The sequence below is a fragment of the Lissotriton helveticus genome, chromosome 3_1, assembly GCF_964261635.1.
Source record: "Lissotriton helveticus chromosome 3_1, aLisHel1.1, whole genome shotgun sequence".
Taxonomy (NCBI): domain Eukaryota; kingdom Metazoa; phylum Chordata; class Amphibia; order Caudata; family Salamandridae; genus Lissotriton; species Lissotriton helveticus.
Genome location: NC_136061.1, coordinates 1,173,293,932 through 1,173,316,679, shown reverse-complemented (window position 1 = coordinate 1,173,316,679; position 22,748 = coordinate 1,173,293,932). Strand labels below are relative to the sequence as shown.

The 22,748-nt window shown below is 47.8% G+C and overlaps 1 protein-coding gene across 2 annotated transcripts in view; it reads left to right on the top strand.

The window, feature by feature from the left end:
- The window catches only part of NCAPD3 (non-SMC condensin II complex subunit D3), a 764,397-nt gene that overhangs the window by 554,670 nt on the left and 186,979 nt on the right, over nt 1–22,748 (top strand). For both annotated transcript variants that reach the window (XM_078681814.1, XM_078681815.1), the window contains exon 23: nt 5,299–5,537. In XM_078681814.1, the coding sequence (XP_078537940.1) occupies nt 5,299–5,537 (239 nt within the window). The remainder of the gene's footprint in view (nt 1–5,298; nt 5,538–22,748) is intronic.

The window sequence follows — 22,748 nt, the reverse complement described above, 5'->3', positions numbered from 1 at the left end:
TAGGTTCCTCACTGATGGTTGAGTATGAGTATATTGAATATAAGAATATAAGAATTGAGCGTTCCCACTAGTATTCTGGAACCCGAGAACAATAATTTCCATCTGTGCAGTATGAATAAAAATGTTAATAGAAGGTCAACACTTTAAATCTGCAGAATGTATCACCTGCACGGTAAAAACAGGGCAGTGTTTGATTTCTTTTATTTTGTTCTTGAAATCACCAATTTTATAAAGCAAAAGACAACATTGGAGCACCTGGCTTAAAAAAGTGGTACATCAATAACCGGAATCTCTAAACATTTATATTACAAAAGAAAAATGAAGGAAAAGGTGTCTGTCCGATCAAGAGTGCACAAGGTGCTTAAAAAGAAATACACCGCTCCCTTAAGCAACCAGGTGGTTTCATCTCGCAGCATGCACTGTACTGGCAGTTTGCCTCACAGCCTCAGTCTTTTTTTCCTGCTTGTGCGGAGATGATTTCAGAACACTTAACATGGCTTGTTTGTGCAAGTTCCTTTGAAATTGACTTGTCACTTTTATTCATCATTTCATTTGTCTGAGAAGCATTAATCTACACGTTTGAAGGACTTTTCTTTATAAATGCCTTCACTTTTTTTGAAGTGCACCTCCTGTTGGGGGTAAAAGCAGGCTGCCAACGACCCAAAGTGTGTGTGTGAGTTTGGTCTATTTACAGGGAATTTAAGTATTGTCTAAAAATGACAAAGCCTTGAACAACTGAGAGGCCTATAGGAGTGAGGATCGCTCCCATATAAAATGACTTGGTGTTCCAAGCCTCTCAATGGTAGCCAACTCTAGCCTCCATGGGGAGTTGTCTGTCCCCTAAAAGCCATTCCCCACATCGTAATCTTCCACCTAGTATTAAAGTTAGTTATTGGGCCCCAAAGCCACCCTTGTGCACTGGGTCAATACATTGGACAAAGGAGACTCTAGGGAACTTGCCCACCCACAAGAACCTAGAGATCAACAGTTGTAGGTCTTGAAAGAAGTTTGAGGAAGTACATACCTTTAAATTTCCCCAGACGTCAGACTGAATCCAGAAGATTTTTCGTAAGCAGTACCCCTGCGCGCCAGTAGGTGGCATTGTCCAGCTCTGCATGTCATTGGGCGCGCCGGAAGTGACGTCCATGTCACCTTTATACGCGCCACTTTCGCGTGCTCACATTAGTTATTTTCTTTCCATGCTAACCAGTGCTGATCAGTTTTTGACAGGATTTTTGCAACGTTTGTTATTTTTTTAGATTTTCTCCTGCTGTGTTGAAGATGTTCTCTAGAAAGACCGGTATTAAACCCTGTGGCACCTGTCACAGTGCCATGTTGGTGACTGGCATGCCCCTCGTGTTTGTGGTGTTTGCAGTTCGACCACAACTCCAAGTTGTGCTCCGACTGCTGGGCCATAGCACCGAAGGCTTTGAGGGAGCTGTCCCTGAAGCTGCCGGCGGGGGACTCTGCGGAAGTCAGTCCCACTCCAGAGGATGGTCTTGGGACCCTTTCCTGGAGTCCGAAGTCCTCTCCATCCTACTAAAGATAATCGGAACACTCGAGTAAGTGGCACAAGAAGTCGAAGCTAGCTTTGACTTCTCCTTTTCTGTCAGCCCATACTACGAAGGAACATCGGCGTTAGAGGCCTGGTTTCTTGGAACCAACGCCTGGACCAACTCTGCGCCGCCTCAGTTTTCCGGAGCGACTCACAGCTCAAATCAATAAGTTTTATGAGGCCATGCCCCTCGTTTTTGAGCAACCCAACCCCTCTGGCATTCCTTCGTGCCCTGCAATGTCAGTGGAGGTCCCATTTGGTTCCAGGCTGGCAGCTCCAGCTCAGATGGGCCCCCATGTATCTGGAACAGTCATGCCATTGCGATATTTGCCGACCCTGATGCCGATGCTCTGGCACCAGCCCGGTTCTGATCCCTGACAACACAGAGCTCAGCCGCGTCGACCTACATTGATTCTAGTGCCGATAGTATCCCTGCATCCTAAGTTGGAGCCTGAGCCCTTTTCTGAAGGTCTAGGGGAGGAGGAGCTATACCCTTTAGAATACCAGTAGGAACAGGATATGGACTGGTGTGAGTGAACTGACCACATTTCAAGGTAAAAATAATTCAAAATTTGAACTTTTTGCCAGATGCATACACAACATAAGATTGGAGTGCTCTGTGGATTTACAAGAAGTTATTTCCGCATCCTGGAAGGCAAAGGAGCCCCAAAGTTTTCAGAGAATCACTATAGGGAATGCTTACTACTAGTACACTTCGTCTTGAAATAGGCTGCAAGGCCTTTTTCAAAGTGTTTGACTGTCATTCCGACTCACCTTCACAATAAGGATTTACATTCACAATTACCTCTAAGAGTGGTTTATAATCTACTCCAGTGAACAAGTGCACTTCAACAACACTTCTGTTATTACAGTGTCTGGATTTTCATATCCACAATGTACAATCAGCGTTGACTGCTGTGCAAGTTCTTGACTTTATGGGACAGTACTAAACATGGAGGAATGGAGAGAAGTGCCTCCATCGGGCGAGAGAATATTTATCATGCTGTCGTCCACTGTAGAAGCCACCTTTTCCTACAGCGGGTCATGTCTCATCTATGCTGGGAACAGTAGCCTCCTGCATCTACATTGTACTCCATGCATGACTTCATATGAGGCCCCTTTAACAATGCATGGAAGATCGGTGTTCTCAGTAGAAAACACAAGGGGGAAGACCAAGTGGCCCTGTCAATCCAGACAAAGGTTATGCTGCAAATGGTGGTGCAAAAATGTCCAATCTTCTGAATGAAATTCTTTTTTAGCAGGATTATGCCACTCAAACCATTGTAACAGAGGTCTCTAATGGGATGGAGAGCCCATCTTCATGTCATGTTCTGACTGTTCAGGGATTGTGGTCGAAGGAACAACTCTATCAAGTAAATGTTTTGGAATTGAAAGCAGTACATTTGGTACTAAGGACTTTTCAACCTCCTTAACAATTAAAAGATTTCTCATTTAGACAGACGTGCCCATAATACACCATCTAGGCAAGCAGGGAGGTACAAGATCCAGGATCTTACCTCTGGAGACTCAAATATTTTGTCAAGGCTCCTAGCTATGAATTTATTTATCAAGGATGTACATTTTCTAGGTCTAAAAAATTGTCAAGCAGACCCACTAGGTAGATACTTCATAAACAAACACGAATGGGTGCAAGATGACCTCTTGGAAGATCTTTTTCAAGATGGAAGTTCCCCCAAATAAACCTGTTTATCATGGGTCAAAACGCAAAATATCCAAGCTTCTCTTCAAAAGTATGATAACCGGGTCCTATGGGCAATGCTCTTTTTATGATTTGGTCCAACCGATTTCTCCATGCTTTTCTGCCAGTTCTTCTGATCCAATAGGTTTTGATGAAGCTGAAACATTCCAATGACGATGCTGCTTGCCCCTGGTGAGGCAGTGGTGGTTTAGAGGACTACTTCCTCTGTCTGAGACTGCACAGTAAAACTGCTGTACCGACCAATACAGTTGCAGAAAATGCAAGGTAAATGACTGGCTGCCCAACGCGCCCCCCCTAATGCCCCCCCCATCTTTCAAACCAGGAAATAGGTAGCACTGTGCCAGAGGTTGTGCATTACTGTCATCTAGACCAACCTCCGAATCCTAGGAACATTTACAAAGATGCTAAACTTCGGTATACCAGAATTTGCATTGCTTTTTAATTGAAGTGAATTGTAATACGTTGCCTTTAAAATAAATAAGAACAGATTTCCTGTCAGGAGATGTGATTATTCCCTGCTTTTTCATTTGGTGAAGTCACATCTGCAGTTTGTGTCTATTAAATTCATCTTGCCGCCATCAAGGAATACAGAAAGGGGCCTGCCCAGAGATCATTCTTAATGATTCCAGTGGTTAGAGTTTTTAGAGAGCTTAAAGAAAATATGTTATCCAAGATGGGCAGCCTTCTTCCCCATGGGAACTAAATTTGGTTCTCTTCAAATTGATGTCTTCTTGCTTTGAGTGCTTACAGAAAGAGCCTAATTCGAACATCTTTCCTGGAACGTTGCTTCCTTTCTTTTTTAATAAAGCAAATTCATTGTAACTTAACACAGTCCGTGAATAAAGTGTACTGTCTTCATTTCTATATATTCATTTCATCATATTCATGCTCATAACTTTTAGATATATATTTAATTATACACATTCTCAACTCACAGCGTGTTCTACATTCATATCTCCCCCCCCCCCATTATTGTATATCCTGATGTGTATGTAGTGCTCTTGCATTACCCCTATAGACCAATCTGCCACCTGAGGTTTTCTTGTGTTTCTCTGGATATCCTCTTGAGCTAAAGAAGGGGATTTGTAATGGGAAGGTAACTTTCTAAGTGGAAATTCCATCAGCAAAAAGGGTTAGTGAGCTTTGGGTTATTTTGTCAGTAGAACCCTACAGTTTTCCATCATATCAGGGTTGTTTAAGGACAGATCCCGCCTTCTTACTTAAAGTTGTATCTGACTTTAACATAAACCAAACAGTGTTTCTGCTTGTATATCTTAATTATCCAACTACATCAGAAGAGAAATCTGCTTCACTTGCTTTATGTTGGAAGAGTCCCGAGATTTTATTGAGATAAGACAAACGATCTGTGTTAAATAATAAACCTATTACCAATTATGTGCCTCAGTACCAGAATGGTGTCTTCTAAGAAACAATTGCTGAATGGATTGTTTAGCGTATCACCTGCTTTTACCATTCAGCTTTCAAACCTATTTCTGGCAAACATAGAGCACATTCTACCTAAGGGAAGGCTGATATTGCTACCTGATTAAGGAACATCCCATTTGCAGAGGCAGCTACATGGAGTTCTTTTCTTACCTTCACTAAGCATTGTTGTTTAGAAAATGATGCCAGAGTTTAGATTTTAGTCGATCAAGCCCCATTAAAGAAACTAGCTGACTGAAGGTGGCTATTTCTGTCGTGCTTTTGAAAAATCTTTAAAAGTTGTCATGTTTTGTACTGTGTTAAGGTGACGCCAACTTTTGCAGATTTGTAATGTTGACCTCCTGAGCAACTTTTTAATCATACTTCATTGATGAAAATAAGTGTTTGGGAGTCCCCCACATGTTGGCGGGAATATTCTATTTTTTATTACTTCAATTAGGACACACATTAAGCAGAATTTGGAATACAAGAAGCTCTTGCTTAGCTAAAGTACTTTATTACTTTATTCAAACTGATGCTAACATAGTCTCTGTAATGTAATGAAATGATTTAACATTTATCTGTGGCATTTATTTGGCAGGGAAGCTGTGCTTACAGCACGAGGATCTTGCAAAAAAGTGTGTTCCTGCCCTGGCAAGGGAGCTGGAGATATGCCATGATGTTGCTGTCCGCAATAACGTGATTATCGTGATGTGTGATCTGTGCGTTCGATACACCACAATGGTGGACCGATACATCCCTAACTTGTCTGTGTGTCTGAAGGACAATAATCCATTCATCCGAAAGCAGACACTTATCATGCTGACCAACCTCTTACAGGTGAGAATGAGTCACATAAAGATATCTGTGATTCAAGGTCTCTGTAATTTTCCTGGAACCTGTTGCCAGTACTTTGGTGTTGTTACAGGCTATCTGTTGAAGTCGATGTGTGGCTGAAGCCTTGTTGTGTTTGCTGTATTTTGTTGCAATGGAGTTAGTGGTCTGTCTATGTGCATTTTATCAGTTAGAACTGGAGGCGAGTCAGGTTACTTTAGGTTGGGCATTTCCATATGCTTATGTTCTCTGCTGGCGTGTTTGTGAGGCTAAACTGTTCATAGGGGAAATAGGTTATGGATGTGGGTAAACGTTCACATCTGAAAGAGACACGTTAGTGATAGATTCTTTACCTTAGAATACCCCCGGGCATCAGGCTGGATACTGAAAGTTTTTCGTCAGCAATACCCCTGCACGTCGGAAGGTGGCGTTGTGCAGCTCCACGTCGGTCGCTGGCGTCGTAGACACCGAGATGACATCAGAGACTACTTAGGTCTTTTTCCGCGCCAGCAAGCGCAGATCCGGTTAGAGCACGTACCTTAGTCACTTTTTGACTGACTTTTTGTCTCCACTTTTTTGAGTTTTTGACTCTTGGTGCCACGTAGGGATGCCTGGGTTTAAATCCTGCGGGGCCTGTCGTCGTACGATGTTGGTGGCCGACCCCCATGGTGTCTGTCTCTACTGTCTGGAGCGCGATCATGACTCCTGGTCATGTTCCGACTCTCTGGCCATGGCTCTGAAGGCCTTGTGGGAGCGGTCCTGTAAGCTGGTGGAGGCCCGGCAGTCATCTCCGCGCTGTTCGAGGTCCAGGGGTCGATCGAGGGACCGAACGCGGAGCCATCATTATCGCTCCTCGGGGTCGAAGGCTTCACACATGGAATCGGGTAAGAGATGTCATAAGAAGAAGTCGAATAAGCGCTTAAGCTCTCTGATGTCCCCTCCCGTCGGTCTCCGGATGCGGACGGGTGGCCGGGGGTACCTCCCCCGTGGCTCCGTTGGAGCCTGTGAGTCCCGCGGCCTACCCACCTTATCCGGGTCCGTCGGCGACTCCTGCCCAGGTGCAAGATTTTCTTGCTGCCGTGGACCGCCTTTTTCGGCATCTGGCTCCCACCGGCGAGCCTTCGGGCCCTCCCTTGCCTCTGCTGCTGCCGGCTGCTCCGGCCCAGGTGCCGCAAGGTCCTCTGGCCCCTGGCGCATCCCATGGCTCCATTCCTGGTGCCGTAATGGGTTCCATTCGTCCCACTCCGCCCTTGCTTGGTTTTGCAGACAATTTTGCTCCGGGTTGGGACCCTAATTGGGACATGGAGCCGGATCGGTGCCGACAGGTGCCTTTGAACCATTTATATTCATTCCCCTGTTCCCCCCCCCCCCACGCCACAGCCTGTGCCACGGGCAGTGGAGGAAGGGCACAACTGGGAGGGGTCAGAGGACCCTCTTGCACGGCATTGCAAGTCAGAACAGGAGTGGACGAAAGAGTTGGAGGATGCAGGTGGCCTTGACCTCTCCTCTGAACCTGGTTTTCTTTCTCCTCCTGCTGTGGCCATGGAGGAGGGCGCTACATACACTGTAGTGCTCCGTAGAGCTGAGGCCCTTGACCTGCCTACGGTGACCCTCACAACTAACCTCCTCACTGAAGTCCTTTAGCCGGCGGCAAGCTCTATGGAGCCCCTGCTACCGTTCAATGAAGCGTTAACTTATGTGTTAATGGGCACCTGGTCTAGACCAGCCATGGGGGTTCCTGTGGATACAAATGTGGCCAGGCATCATCGCCCGGTCCTGGGTGACCCTGCCTTTTTGACAACCCACCTAACCCCGGAGAGCCTGGTCATCCAGGCCACCACTTCCCAAAGCGCATTACTTACCGGCCCACCGGATAAGGAATCTAAGAAACTGGAACAGTTTGGCAAGAAACTGATTTCCTCTTCCAGCTTAGGGCTGCGGTTGGTGAACACCGCATGCCTCTTGGGCCGTTACTCTCATGCTGTGTGGGACTCGGTTGCACAGACTCTGTCTCAGTGTCCGGAGGAGGTTCAGGCAGTGCTTTCCCAAGCTGTTGCTGAGGGGAAAGATGCAGCTAAGTACACCATCAGATGTGGACTGGACACCGCAGACTCACTGGGTAGGGCGATTTCCACGACAGTGGCCCTTCGTCGCCATGCCTGCTTGCGGTCCACTGGGTTTTCAGGGGATGTTCAAAGTTCTCTTATGGGCATGCCCTTTGATGGTATTCGCCTGTTTGGCGATAAGGCAGATAGTGCGCTGGAGCGTTTTAAGGACTCCCGGGCTATGGTCAAGTCCTTGGGTCTCTCCACCACACGCCTGGCCACGTCTGGTTTTCTTTCCTTTCGTGGCCACGGAGAACCAACCTCTGCGCGGACGTAGTACCCGCCGCGGCGGGACAGGGGGCCAGCGTGCCAGTCAGTCCACCTCCGTTCCAGCAGCATCCGCCTCAAAGCCTTCCTAGTCCGAGCTTTGGGGTGCACCCCACGCCGGTGGGCGGCAGGATTCGCCATCATCTCCCCCACTGGCGTTCTGTCACCTCGGACAGGTGCAAATCGTCCGAAGGGGCTACGCCCTCCCCTTCGAGTCTGCCCCTCCAACCATGCCACCCCAGTTCCACCGCATGGCGGGGGATCACTTCGTGCTTCTCTTTCTGATAGATACATCTGCCGTGTGGATTCCTCACCTTGTGAATATCCCCTTGCGTCAGCAACATCCGAAAATTCATTTTTTCGTAGCCTCGCGCCGACGTGGACTCTGACGTCATAGAGACACGACCTCGCTCGCGACTCCGCCGACGTCACCGACGCCTACAATAGTCCCACGCCGGCGTGATGACATCAGTTCCCTTTTTTCCGCGTCGTCGACGCTAACGGTTTCGGGATACTCTGTAGCCTTAGTACAGTGTTACTTTATTTCCTCGATTCTCCATTCTCGGATATTTGTGTTCTATTGTCATGTCGACAAAGAAGACCGGGTTTAAGCCTTGCAGAGAATGTGGGAAGATGATGTCCGTTACGGACCCTCACCAGGACTGCATCTGGTGTTTAAGTTCGGATCATGACGTCGATGGATGTTCATCGTGTCAGAAGATGAATCCGAAGGCTCTCCGTGAAAGAGAATCCAAGCTTCTTGTGGCCAGGCTTAAGGCGAGTAAGGTGAAAAGATCATCGAAGCACTCGAAGAGGTCGAAGTCGAGATCCAGGTCGAGGTCTCGGGAGGCGTCGGCTTCGAAGTCTTCGTCCGGTCACGCCTCTGGTTCTCACAAGAAGCACAAGAAAAGGAGGCATGGTTCCCGTCATCATTCTAGATCGAAGTCTCCCAAGAGGATGAGGTCGAAGGTGATTCCTCTTCAGGTGTCGGATCGAGAAGGTGAGGCTTCGCCTTCGGAGTCGGTGGTCCAGTCTCCGATTCCAGTTGCGGATCCGTCCCCGGCTCCGTCCCCGGCTCCGTCTCCGGCTCCGGAGGACACAGTTGGGGTTCCGGTTGAGGAGGAGGTTTCGAATCCTGTTGAGGAGACAGATTCGAACGTGCCACGAGGTCAGCCTGAGCATCCACCATTCCCGGCTCCAGGTCAGGACCCCTCTGCGTTTTTAAACGCGATGTATGGTGTCTTCTCGAGGTCGTGGTACCCCTCTGGAGCACCTTCGGGTCCCATGGGTCCAATGGCTTTCAATTTGGGTGTTCCACACACATATGCTCCGGCACCCTTCATGCCGTATATGCCGGCTCCGACTCCGTTGTGGCAGTACCAAGCTCCACCGAGGTCGACGCCGGTGTCGACGCCGGCTCGGCCGAAGTCGACGACTCCGGTCCCGGCGTCACCGGCTCCTTTGGATTCTATGGGGCGGCCTTCCAAGCCCTCGGATTCGGTTCCGAAGTCGACTCCGGCGCCGTCGAATTCGGCTTTGGATTCGACTGCACTTCGAGTGAAGATGAGGTCTCGTAGAGAAGCTCAACGACTTCTGGATGAACAGAGGGTTGATGAATCATCTTCTGAAGTGGAGGAAGGTGAGCTGGAGGGGAGTTGTTTTGAAGACCTGGCGGATGCTAGGGGTCTCGAGTTTTCTCCAGAGTGGTCGTTGCCTTCAGGACCTGATGCTCCCTCCAGGGATGTTCAACCTTATCATGTTGTCATGAAGAAGGCAGCAGGACTTTTGGGTTTGATTTTGCCTTCTGTCGAGTTTAAGTCGAACTTGTTAACAGAGGTCGTCCATTCTCCAAGCTCGTCGGTGGAACCTTTGCTACCATTTAATGACGCTTTAAAGGATCCCATCATGGAGGTTTGGAAGAAGCCCTTTTCTGCTCCTGCAGTTTCGAAAAGTGTGGCAAGGAGGTATAGAGTGGCTCCTGAGGATCCTGCTTTCTTATCTTCTCATCCTTCCCCTGAGAGTTTGGTAATTCAGGCCGCTTGCTCTAAGAAGTCTGTTGGGGCTTTCCCGCAAGTACCTGCCGACAAAGAGGCCAAGAAGCAGGATCAAGTGGCGAAAAAGGTTTTTTCTTCGGCCAGTATGGCTTTGAAGTCTTCTAACGCCACTTGCCTTATGGGAAGATACATTCATGCTCTTATGGACTCTATGCGTTCATTGGTCCCTAAGGTTCCTGAGGATAGTAGAAAAGATTTTGAAGAAGCTTTGTCTGACTCTCAGGCGGCGGCTCGTCAGGTCATCCAAAGTGGACTTGATACTACGGATTCTGTGGCAAGGATCATGGGCACGGCGGTTGCCACGAGGCGTTCAGCCTGGTTGAAGTCTTCTGATTTTTCAACTGATGTGCAGTCTGCATTGTTGGATTTGCCCTTCGATGGAGTGGGGCTTTTTGGAAAGAAAGCAGACACGGCCTTGGAAAGATTCAAGGACAGCAGGGCAACTACTAGGTCTCTTGGCCTTCAGGTCAGGGGTGCAACGACCAGGAAATTTAGAGGATTTGGCCGCTCTTCCTTTCGGTCGTATAGACAAGGCCAGCAGCAGCAGCAACAGCAGCAGCAGCAGAATACCTTATATAGGTCTTACAGAGGAAAGCAGAGGGCATGTCCTCGAGGGCGTCAAGCCTCTTCCTCCTCCACCTCCTCCAATCCCCCAGCCACAGAAAAGCAGCCCTAGATCCACCATTCAGGATCATGTAGGCCCAGTGGGGGGTCGGCTTACCCACTTTCTACGAGATTGGGAATCGGTTACATCAGATCTTTGGGTTCTCAATCTCGTAGAAAATGGGTATGCCCTTCCCTTTCGGGAATTCCCTCCCAATTACCCTCCTTGCCAGGGGTATTGCTCAGAGGAACATCTGTTACTCCTCCAGGAGGAAGTCCAAACCCTATTGAGAAAAGGTGCGATAGAGGTGGTTCCAGAGCAGGAAAGGGATCAGGGATGCTACTCCCGGTATTTCCTGATTCCCAAGAAGGATGGCAGGCTTCGTCCAATCCTAGATCTCAGGATCTTTAATTTTTATCTGAAGCAGGAGAAATTCAAGATGCTCACCCTTGCTCAGGTTCTTCAGGCTCTGCTGGAAGAAGACTGGATGGTGTCGCTCGACTTGCAGGATGCGTATTTTCATATTCCGATCCCGAAGTCGCACAGGAGGTATCTCCGTTTTACGGTGGGGTCGCAGCACTACCAGTTTGCGGTCCTTCCGTTTGGACTTACTACTGCACCTCGAGTTTTCACCAAGGTGATGGCAGTGGTGGCGGCGCATCTCAGAAGATCGGGGATTCCTGTATTCCCGTATCTGGACGACTGGCTGATCAAAGCGGGGTCGTCAGAGAGAGTGCTTCATCATCTGCAGGAGACAACACAGTTGTTGTTCAGGTTGGGTTTTTCGATAAACGTACCCAAGTCTCACCTGGTGCCCTCCCAGCGCAACCTGTTCATAGGTGCTGTACTGGACACGACTGTATGTCGTGCATTCCCTCCTCCTCAAAGGATTCGCGACATACAGGAGATGATTCCTTTATTCTTCAATGGAGCGGTTGTTCCAGTCCTGAAGGTCCTCCGCCTGCTCGGTCTGATGGCTTCTTGCATTCTGTTGGTCAGTCATGCACGCTGGCACATGAGGGCACTCCAGTGGTGCCTCCGCAGGCAGTGGTATCAACACAACGGAGATCTCAGGGAGTCGGTGAGGATCTCCAGAGAAGCTGCAGCGGATCTGTCTTGGTGGGGCGTGGAAGGCAATCTGTCTCAAGGAAAGCCTTTTCATCTGCCTCCATCAGTGGCCTCAGTGATAACGGATGCATCCACTCTCGGGTGGGGTGCTCATCTTGGGAGATCTGGAGGTCAAGGGCCTTTGGTCTCCAGAGGAAAGGTTGCTTCACATCAACCTTTTAGAATTGCGGGCGATACGTTTGGCGCTCAAGGCCTTCCTTCCTTCCCTTCGCGGTCGGTCAGTCCAAGTCCTGACGGACAACACGACTGCGATGTGGTACATCAACAAGCAGGGAGGAGTGGGGTTGCAGTGTCTCTGCAGAGAGGCTCTGCGTCTCTGGTCCTGGGTTCAGGACCATCAGATTTGTCTGATGGCAAATCATCTGGCCGGGGTGTTAAACGTTCGTGCAGACAGTCTCAGTCGGCAGTTCTCTGCCGACCACGAGTGGAGGCTTCACCCGGAGCTGGTTCACGACATCTTTCAGATGTAGGGGACTCCTCGGGTGGACCTGTTCGCCACTCGCGAGAATGCTCACTGCCTGTCATTCTGCAGTCTCCAGTATCCGATGCAAGGAGCCTTGGGGGATGCGTTTCAGTTGAGTTGGAGAGGTCAACTCCTTTACGCGTTTCCTCCCATACCCTTGATTCCTCGGGTTCTGCGGAAGATTCGGCAAGACCGGGCCCAAGTCATATAGGTCGCCCCGGATTGGCCAAGAAGGGTGTGGTATACAGATCTTCTCCACCTCTCCTCTCACCCGCCGCTCGGTCTCCCTCACAGGGCAGACCTCCTCTCTCAGATGGAGGGGCAGGTTCTACACCCCCACCTCCAGACATTGCACCTTCATGCCTGGAGATTGAGCGGGGCAACCTGATTTCCTTTTCCCTCCCACCTGACGTTGTGGATGTCATCTTGTCAGCCAGGCGTGACTCCACTAAGTCCATCTATTCTTATAGATGGGCGAAATTTGTCTCGTGGTGTGGGGAAAGGTCTATTGATCCTTTGAAGGCCCATTTGTCTCACGTTCTCCAGTTTGCCCTTTCTCTGGCTCAGCAGGGTCTTGCTGTTGCCACGGTGAAAGGTTATCTTTCTGCGCTGTCAGCTTTTCTCTGTTTGCCTGACCAGCCTTCTCTTTTTAAGTCACCTGTGGTTTTAAGGTTTTTAAAGGGCCTTATAAATAAGTTTCCTCCTGTCCCTTTTATTGTGCCTCAGTGGGACTTGAATCTGGTCTTGACCTTTTTGATGGGTGCTCCTTTCGAGCCTCTCCACAAATGTCCCTTGAGGCTTCTTACCCTTAAAACAGTCTTCCTCGTTGCAAGGAGGGTAAGTGAGCTTCAAGCTCTTTGTCACAAGCCCCCTTTCTTGTCCATACATGCTGATCGAATGGTTCTCAGGACCAGGGCTGCTTTTCTGCCTAAGGTGGTATCTCCCTTCCAGCTAGGGCAGTCCATTACTTTACCTTCCTTCTATCCTCCCCCTCACCCTTCTAAGGAGGAAGAGAGACTGCACCGTCTGGACCCTAAGAGGGCGGTGTCCTTTTACTTGGACAGATCCAAGGACTTTTGTTTGGAAGACCAGCTCTTCGTTGGATTTGCTGGCTGCAAGAAAGGAAGAGCGGTCCATAAGAGAACTTTGTCGAGATGGATCGTCCTCTGCATAAAGATCTGCTACTCTTTGGCTGGTAAGGAACCTCCAGGGGGTATAAGGGCTCATTCTACAAGGGCTAAGTCTTCTACCTCAGCATTGGCCAGAGGTGTGCCTGTAGAAGATATTTGTAGAGCGGCGACTTGGTCTTCCCTCCACACATTCGCGAAGCATTACTGCTTAGACTCCGAAGTGAGGAGGGACGGTCACTTTGCGCGCTCTGTCCTTTAGGATTTCCTGGTCTAGAAGAGTGGACACCCTCCTCCGGGAGTGGGGACTGCTGTGGGACTCTATTCACAAGGTGAGGAATCCACACGGCAGATGTATCTATCAGAAGAACAAGTTACTTACCTTTGGTAACGCTTTTTCTGGTAGATACTATATCTGCCTGTGGATTCCTCACTGACCCACCCGCCTCCCCGTTGTCCACTCTTCTGTACCAGAGTTACTGTAATGTAATGTGTATATATTATGTTGTCAGGATAATGTTTCAATTGCTTTCCTGCATTTGCTTAACACTGTGTGTTTTGCCTTGAGTATTGTGTACTGTGTATGCTTTGCATATTTCTACTGTCATTGGTCCGTCCGTGTGCCTCGATGGCACGGAAAAAAGGGCGGAACTGATGTCATCACGCCGGCGTGGGCCTATTGTAGGCGTCGGCGGAGTCGCGAGCGAGGTCGTGTCTCTATGACGTCAGAGTCCACGTCGGCGCGAGGCTACGAAAAAAAGAATTTCCGGATGTTGCTGACGCAAGGGGATATTCACAAGGTGAGGAATCCACAGGCAGATATAGTATCTACCAGAAAAAGCGTTACCGAAGGTAAGTAACTTGTTCAACAGGAAGTCACGGCCCTCTTGACCAAGGGGGCCATCAACCGCATTCCTGAGCCAGAAGTAGGACGTGGTTGTTATTCCCACTTCTTTTTGGTCCCCAAGATGGAGAAAGGGGGCCTGCGCCCCATCTTGGACCTCAGGAACGTCAATCGCTTCCTCCGGATGGAAAAGTTCAAGATGTTGACTTTGGCTCAGGTTTTGGCTGCCCTCGACCCTGGAGTCTGGATGGTAGCGTTGGACTTGCAGCACGCACCTCAGCTGCACAGATCAGATCAGGGGTTCCAATCTTCCCCTATCTCGACGGCTGGTTGTTGAAGGCGGGCTTGCCCCAGGCAGTCGTCTCCCACCTCCAGAATACGGCGTACCTCCTGCATTTGCTGGGGTTCTCCATCAATGTGCCGAAGTAGCAACTGAGTCTCTCTCAGAAGCTCCCCTTCATTAGAGCGGTTCTGGATTCTACGCAGTTTCGGGTTTATCCTCCCGAGCAGCGAGTCCGGGATATTCAGGCTATGATTCCGATCTTTCAGCCTCTATCCCGGCTTGCAGTCAGGATGACCCTCCAGCTCCTGGGCCTGATGGCCTCCTGCATCCTGCTAGTGCAACACGCCAGATGGCATATGCGGGCTCTGCATGGGACCTGAAGTTCCAGTGGGCACAGCATCAGGGCAACTTGTCCGATCATGTCCAGATCTCGAAGGGCACTGCACGACAATTGCAGTGGTGGCTCACGAATCGCAATTGGGTCAATGGCAGATCCCTCTCCCTTCCCCAACCGGAGCACACAGTGGTGACAGGCGTGTCCTTCCTGGGATGGGACGGCCACTTGGGAGAGGCGGAGATCAGAGGCCTCTGGTCTCCAGCGGCGTCCCGGCTCCATATTAATCTATTGGAGCTTCAGGCGATCCGACTTGCACTGAAAGCATTCCTTCCCTCTCTCTGGGGAAGTGTAGGGCAGGTGTTCACTGATAACAACACCACCATGTGGTATTGCAACAAACAGTTCGGGTGGGGTCGTCAACCCTATGTCAGCCTCTGCGCCTCTGGACACGGCTGGAACATCAAGGCATTACCTTGGTGATTTAACACCTGGCAGGTTCTTTGAACGCCAAGGTGGACAAACTCAGGCGCTGGTGCATGATGGATCACAAATGGCGTCTGACCTCGGACGTGGCGCAAGGTCTCTTTCGGCAGAGGGGAGAGCCTTGGTTAGATCTATTCGCCACCGAAGAAAAAGCGCAATATCATCAGTTCTGCGCGGTGGAATTTCCAAGGCTGCACTCGCTCGGCGACACTTTTTGTTGCGATTGGAGCTGCGGTCTGTTGTACACCTTTCCGCCTATACCGCTTCTGCCCAGAGTGCTGAAGAAGATTGGGCGCGACCGAGCCCAAGTCATCCTTGTGGCTCCGGATTGGGCACGAAGATACTGGTATCACGTGCTACTCAGCAATGCGCAGGGGACGGTCCTCCACCCGAACCTGTCCAGCCTCCACCTCCATGCGTGGAGATTGAGCAGCGACAGTTGACAGCTTTTAATCTTCCTCCCAAAGTCTGTGAACTCATTCTGGCAGCCAGGCGTCCTTCTACTAAGACGATATACGCCTGCAGGTGGAACAAATTTGTGACATGGTGCACAGCAAAGGCTGTGAATCCCCTTTCTGCCCCTCTTTCCGAGGTCCTTCTGTTCCTTCTGTCTTTGGCCCAGCAGGGCTCTGCTCTGGGCACTATCAAAGGTTATCTTTCCGCCATCTCCGCCTTTCTACGGCTTCCACATCAGCCTTCTCTTTTTTAGCACCCGGTTGTTAATCGCTTCCTCAAAGGCATTGCACACACGTTTCCTCCCGTGCATTTCATAATGCGTCAATGGGACATACATTTTGTTTTGACCTATCTTATGAGCGCTCCCTTTGAGCCCCTTCATAACTGTCCCTTACTTCTCACTCTAAAGACTGCTTTCCTGGTAGCTCTCACCTCTGCCAGAAGAGTGAGTGAGCTCAGGCTCTTTCTTCAAAACCACCTTTTCTTTCTGCTCATCCGGACAAGGCGGTTTTAAGGACGACTCCTTCTTTCTTGTCAACGGTTGTCACGCCCTTCCACATTGGGCAGACCATCACTTTGCCCACCTTCTTTCCGCCTCCGCATCCTTCAAAAAAGGAAGAGAGGCTTCACCGTGCGCTCTCGTTCTACCTGAAGAGCGCACAACAGTTCCGGGTAGATGACCAACTTTGTGTTGGCTACTTGGGCGCCAAAAATGGTCTGGCCGTGCACAAACAAACCATCTCACGGTGGTTTGTTCTGTGCATCAAAGCATGTTACTCGTTGGCTAAGAAGGAGCCTCCTGTGGTGCTGGGTGCCCATTCTACCAGGGCAACGGCAGCCACTTCTGCCTTGGGACACGGCGTTCCCTTGCAGGACAATTGTCAGGCAGCTACCTGGGCCTCGTTGCACACGTTTTCCAAGCATTATTGCCTTGAGAGCCGAGTCCGGAGAGACCGCTTCTTTGGCCGTTGTTTTCTCTGTGACTTTCTGGTCTAATCTTGTTCGCAGACACACCACCGGGGTTGGTATTTCTGGGGTATTTATTCTAAGGTAAGGAATCTATCACTAATGTGTCTCTATCAGATGCACAAGTTACATCTTGTGTAATGATATATCTGTAAGAGACTTTAGTTAGTGATAGGTTCCTTACCGCCGCACCCATCCTCCCCGTTCTGCGAAATGATTTCTAGGGTTAAGGTCTTCCCTTTCAGGGCCCTAGTTTCATGGCACCAGTGGTCAGTCTCTTGCATGGCTCTGCCTTCCTGGGGTGGAAAGCCGTGTACAGAACTGACGTCAGCGCGCGTGGGTGTCTCCTAAGTAGTCTCCGTGACGTCATCTCGGTGCCTACAATGCCAGCGACGGACACAGAGACGCTCAACCCCACCTTCCGACGTACAGGGGTACTGCTGACTTAAAATTTTCCGGATCCAGTCTGATGCCTGGGTATATTCTAAGGTAAGGAATCTCTCGCTTACTAATGTCTCTTACAGATATATTGTTACACAAGTAGTAACTTGTGCAACATTAATATTGAGGGCTTTGCTTCTCCCTGAAGGAATGATATGCACAGTGCAATACAGAAAAAAATGGATAAAAAAAGAAGCACTAAAGTGTATTCCAGGGCAGTAAGAACCAGTAGTTCAACATAAATAGTGGTAACAAAAATGTTTAAAAAATGTTCAGGCTTTAGTGAAAACTCTTGACTAAACAGTGAGTCTTAATTGTATGATAAAATTCAAATGCACATGTAAATAAATCTGTAAATCTGGTATTTGTAAAGCTCAAACTACTCACCCCTATGGGTCTCCAGGAGCTGGGGGCCATCGTGGAGATTAAGTGAGCTATTGCCCAGAGTCACATGGTGCTGAGCTGAGCTGCCACCGGAGACAGGGATCGAACCGTGAGCCCTGTGCTCCAGAGTCAGCTGCCCTGGCTGCTGAGCCACACCTCTACCACATATGGCGTGTGGTAGTTCTTTGTAAACAATTAGTATGTATTTACTTATATAGTCGTTGTTCCCCCTTGTGAATCCTGCATGGGCCAGCAGAATATCTACCCCTACCTATGAACTGGCATCTGTTTCCCATAAGATCAATTTCTTGGAAGAGCGCCTAGTTCAGTCTGCAGTAGTGCAGCAATTGAGTAACTGTTATTCGTTTCATCTTAAGCCGTAACCAGTTCACATTCCAGGAGATGATTGTTCTGTGTGAGTGGATGCTGTCCTGTGTTCTTCTCTCTGCCATGTCCGGTTGTTAGATCACATGGAGGGAACCTTTGTACTTTTATGCACCTGAAGCAGTGTAGGATAAGTCTACCACTGATAACACTCTGAGGCTTAAAGGACGTTAAACGAAAGCTCCCACCCCACACTATTGCATGGTGGGCTTCAAACTTCCTGCCCCAATGGCCCTTATACTAACCTTTAGGACTTTAAATAACAACTGTATAGTACGTGCCCATAGAATTGGAAATACTGCTGTTTAGCATGCAACAAAAACAATTCTAAAGAAGTGGTGGAGTTTGCAAAAGAGAAGGTCTGTTGAGGAATTGTGCACGCCCTTGAGGAAGTGATGGGTCCTTAGGTTCAGTAAATGGTCAATGATGTCCCAGCACCTCAGTACCATCAGGAGTTTGGAGAAGAAAGTTGCCTCCCAAGTTATGTTATAGTGTAGATGTGATGTACCAAACACCACTGCAGGCTCTGAGCCACATGCTACCACAGCATCTAGATCTTACAAAGTGTGTTGCTCATACAGTGTCTTATGCTTGAAGTTCAAAGTGGTCTTGTTTCATTCCCCGTGCTGTCCCAGTCCGATCTGGTATGTGCATTGTGGTTCCTCGGGCAGGCCTTGTTCCTCTGAGTTGCCTGTCAATATTCTCAGTGGTTAGCCTTGACGTTGTGATCCCATAGTCAGTTTCTGGATTACTTTGTCCATTCCCTGATGCGTCTCTGTTTCCCCCATCCTTCATACAATCCCGCCCTTCTTCTGGTGTCTGAAATTCCTAGCTTTACTATTTTGCACCACTTTTAGCTTTGCTGCTAACATAGTCCTATTGGTCACCCCTTTGTCACATAATTTCCTTTTTACTTTGCCAAAGCTCTTTCTCTGTCATTGGACTGCTTAAATTATGTCTGGAAAAAGAAGCACCATGACTTCTTTGTCGGGGTTGGTCCATTGGTGTGGACGTGTTGTAGGATAGCATCTTGATCCCTGCAATTTAAGAATTCTACTATTCTGGATTGTTAGGCAGGGACTTTGCTTTTTCTCAGTTCTAGACAGTCTCTGCTCTTGAAATCCCAAGCCATGCCCGCAATTCTGTTTCCAGAGAGCCATTTGCTTCACCCTGATATTTGATCCCACGCTGTTCAAACTTTATTGATGGATTCGTCGAGTGGCAACCAGGGGAACACGATCAGTAGGCCACATGTTGACCCACAACAGTTTGTATTATCGATGACCTAACAATGTGGTTAATGAAGTGCTTCAAGCTGTATAACCTGACCATTGAATAACTGTTACTTACAGAGCATAGGATATTATATCAAAAAGAGATTATTTCTGATGAATTGTAATCAGGTGGGCCACAAAGGCTTTCCAAAAAGTTAGATTTCATAGATTCACATGCTTCAAACCTTCGTCGAGATGGGAGTCCCCAGTACCTTAATAGAGCAATGTACTGATAGGTATCGATTAGAAAAGGCCTAGGCATCTTAGTTTAATAACCTATCCTAGTCATTTAAAAAAAGAGACCAAACTTAAAGCTTACCCCAATCCGAATGAACCATACTTAAGAACAATCCTGTGAGAAGCTCCAGTCCCTCAGATTTTCTACTGCACGCGGTGCTAGAGTCTACATTGAGCTCTGCTTGGTTTATCCTGTTCTATACTTCTCACAGCGACTTTCAAGGATTTGTGTGTATCTATGGATATATAAATACATTTACAGATATGTCGTACTCCTGTAGATCTGAAATTTTTGCAACTAAACTTACTTCATGTCAGAGAAAGCAAAAAAGGCTCTGATGGGGAGCTTACCTCCAAGATCTTCAAGTCAGCGGCAAATGGCATCTAGACCAGCGGCAATTTCACATCAACATACTGGAGTTAAAGGCAGTACACCTCGCCTTGCAGGCATTTCTCCCAAGGATCCAACATTCGGCAGTGCTCATCCGTATGGAGAACACTACAACGATGCACTACATCACCAAGCAGGGTGTCCATGATCCCACTTCCTTTCCAAGGAAACACAGAAAATATCGAAATGGTCCATCTCACACAAGGTGTGTCTTTGAGTAAAACATGTTCCCGGGAAACACAACACCATAACGTATGCTCTCAGCAGGCTGACATCATGCCACAAGTGGGAGCTACACCAGCAGACCCTAGCAAACATTTTTCTCCTCTGGGGAAAAACTGAATCTGTATCTCTTTGCAAATCCCCAGAACCGCAAATACCGGTTTTATGCAAGCTGACATCCCTAATTAGGGTAATGGGTGAATGGCTTTTCAACTGCATGGTTCGGCATCTTTGCCTATGCCTTTCCTCCAATTCCTCTCCTCCCAAGAGTACTCAGGAAAAGAAAGGCAGAACTTTGCAAACTAATTCTCATCGCTCCGTCATGGCCATGCCAACACTGGTTCCTTTAGTTGCTTATTTTTTCTCAGGAATATTACTTTTTTTTTTATTGCCATTTCAAAACCAACAGTGCATACAATTACAAAGAAAACAGCCAGTCTATTGCTTAAAAATACAGGGTTACCGTTCCGTAACAAAGTCATGTGTACACCGGTTGCATTGATATACATACTCACTCTGATACGTAGTCCCACTTAAATAGTACGTATAGCTAGTATAAAAGATGCAGCAGTGCCCCCAACATAAGAAATCAGATCAGGTTAGGATACATCCAGAATTATAAAAATACAAAATGCATATAATATAGTCAAGCACATTTACACTGTTGCCATACCTCTAGACTGCAGTTCACACTTCCCTCAGACCCCCGTCAAGACTACTCTTGTGAGCCAATGGCGTCCACGGTCTCTTGATGTTCAGGGGCCCACACCACAAAAGGCTACCATATATCCTTGGGTCTAGATGTGGAGGGCATGAGTTCCCCGAAAGTTGTCAATTGTGAGTGTCAGGAATATCACATTTAAGTCAAACCATTCCCCGCTCTCCTGACAATGAACCAGGGACACGTTCTCCGTCCAGTTTGCAAGTCTCTTCATTTATCAGCATTGTTTTTGGGTTCCATGAGTTCCAACATCTGAAAATACCATTGGTTTGCAGAGAAATTCTAGTCGGGCCCATGCTTATAGTACCAATAAACCTAGCGCCTCAAATGGAAAAGGTTCTGCATCTGGTGTCACCAGGCTAAGGTACACCTGCTCTCCTCCCTCCGGAAGAAATTCTCCCTTTATCATCATTACCTGGTGCAGTTCATCTTAACTCAATCTTCCATCAAAGTCCATTTTGCAGCCATTTCCCATTTCAGGAGATCTTCCGCATCTCAGTCACTATGGTTTTCCAGAATCATTAAACAGTTTATCAAAAACATATTTCATGTATTTCCTCCTGTAAGGACGCCACCTCCTCTGTGGCAACTAAACACTGTTCTGTTGCAACTAATGAAGGATCCATTTGTGCCTGTGCACAAAAAAGATATAACATTTCTTTCCTGGAAGTTGTCTCACCTTCTCGCCTTGACCTCTGCCAAAAGAGTCATTGAGATTCAGGTCTTTACCATACAAGGTCCTTTTCTCCAATTCAAAGACGTTGGTTATTCTCCGTACAAACCCTAAGCTCATTCCTAAAGTCCTAAACTCCCTACAGACTTTCAACTGAATGAACCAATGGTCTCAAGACTTTTTTCCCAATCCTACCATTCCACTGGAAAGAACGCTTCATTCTTTAGACATAAAGTGATGCCTACAATTTTATTTAGCCAAGACTAAAGCTTTCTGTAAATCTTCTCAGCTATTCGTTGCTTACAGTGCTCCAAAGAAAGGACTTCCAATCTCTAAGCAGAGTATTTCTAGATGGATTTCCAGCACCATTCAATTGTCTCCAGAAAGCTGGCAGACCCTTGACTTCAAAGTTTCATGCCCACTCTACAAGGACTATTTCTACTTCAACGGCTTTGTTTGCCGGAGTGTCTCTTCCTGAAATCTGCCGAGCAGCAACTTAGAAGAAGAGACACACTTTTACTCAATATTACTGCTTGGACTCATCAGGTCACATTGATACAGGAGTTGGTCAAGCAGTGCTTCAACATATTTTCCAATAAAGGTGAGACATCCCCGTTTACGCACATTTTCCATGGTTATCTATGCTTATTGAAAGAGAGGCAAACATATCTTCCATTCATACTGCTATGTTTTTAATAACCTTGTCTCAAAGGTTTCTTTCATATATGCTTACGATTTGCTTATGTTTATTACACTTTTATGATACTTCATATATGTAGTTCTCTCGTGGGTGATTTCCATGTATAGTCATAAGTGCTTGAATAATCCCGCCCAAGTGCGAGACCCCGGAGCCCTTCTTTAGACATATCTCCTTAAGTGGATATTTTTCGCCTTATTTCTTTATTTATTTTTTGAAGCTTATAAAGCGCGCGGCTACCCCCAATGGTGGTGTCCCGTTGCTTCAGGAAGGCCTGCGAAGTCAGTTAAGAGATAGAGACAATAATGTAGCCTAAATACATTGGCCACACTGGCGGCATCTTCATCTTGAAGTGAAAAAAAGGTTTCCAGTATATTATATATATATATTTTGTGCCATTTTGTAGTGTTTAACACACAGAAGAATAACCTTCACAAAACTCCTATTTTCGTGATAGAGATGAAAGGGAGAGGACAGAATAGCCTCATCGGCTTCCATTATAGGTCTAAAAAAATAAAAGCTGTGCCTTTAAAAATCCAGAGACCACCAGTATCCCATCATGCACAGCTAGTGGCAGTTACTTAAGTTCTTTTTTTCCGGCTCCTGTTATCAGGACCCTGGAGCGTCGAGCTCGACCAATTTTGTTTTTTTCTTCAAAATTCACTTCTGAATTTAA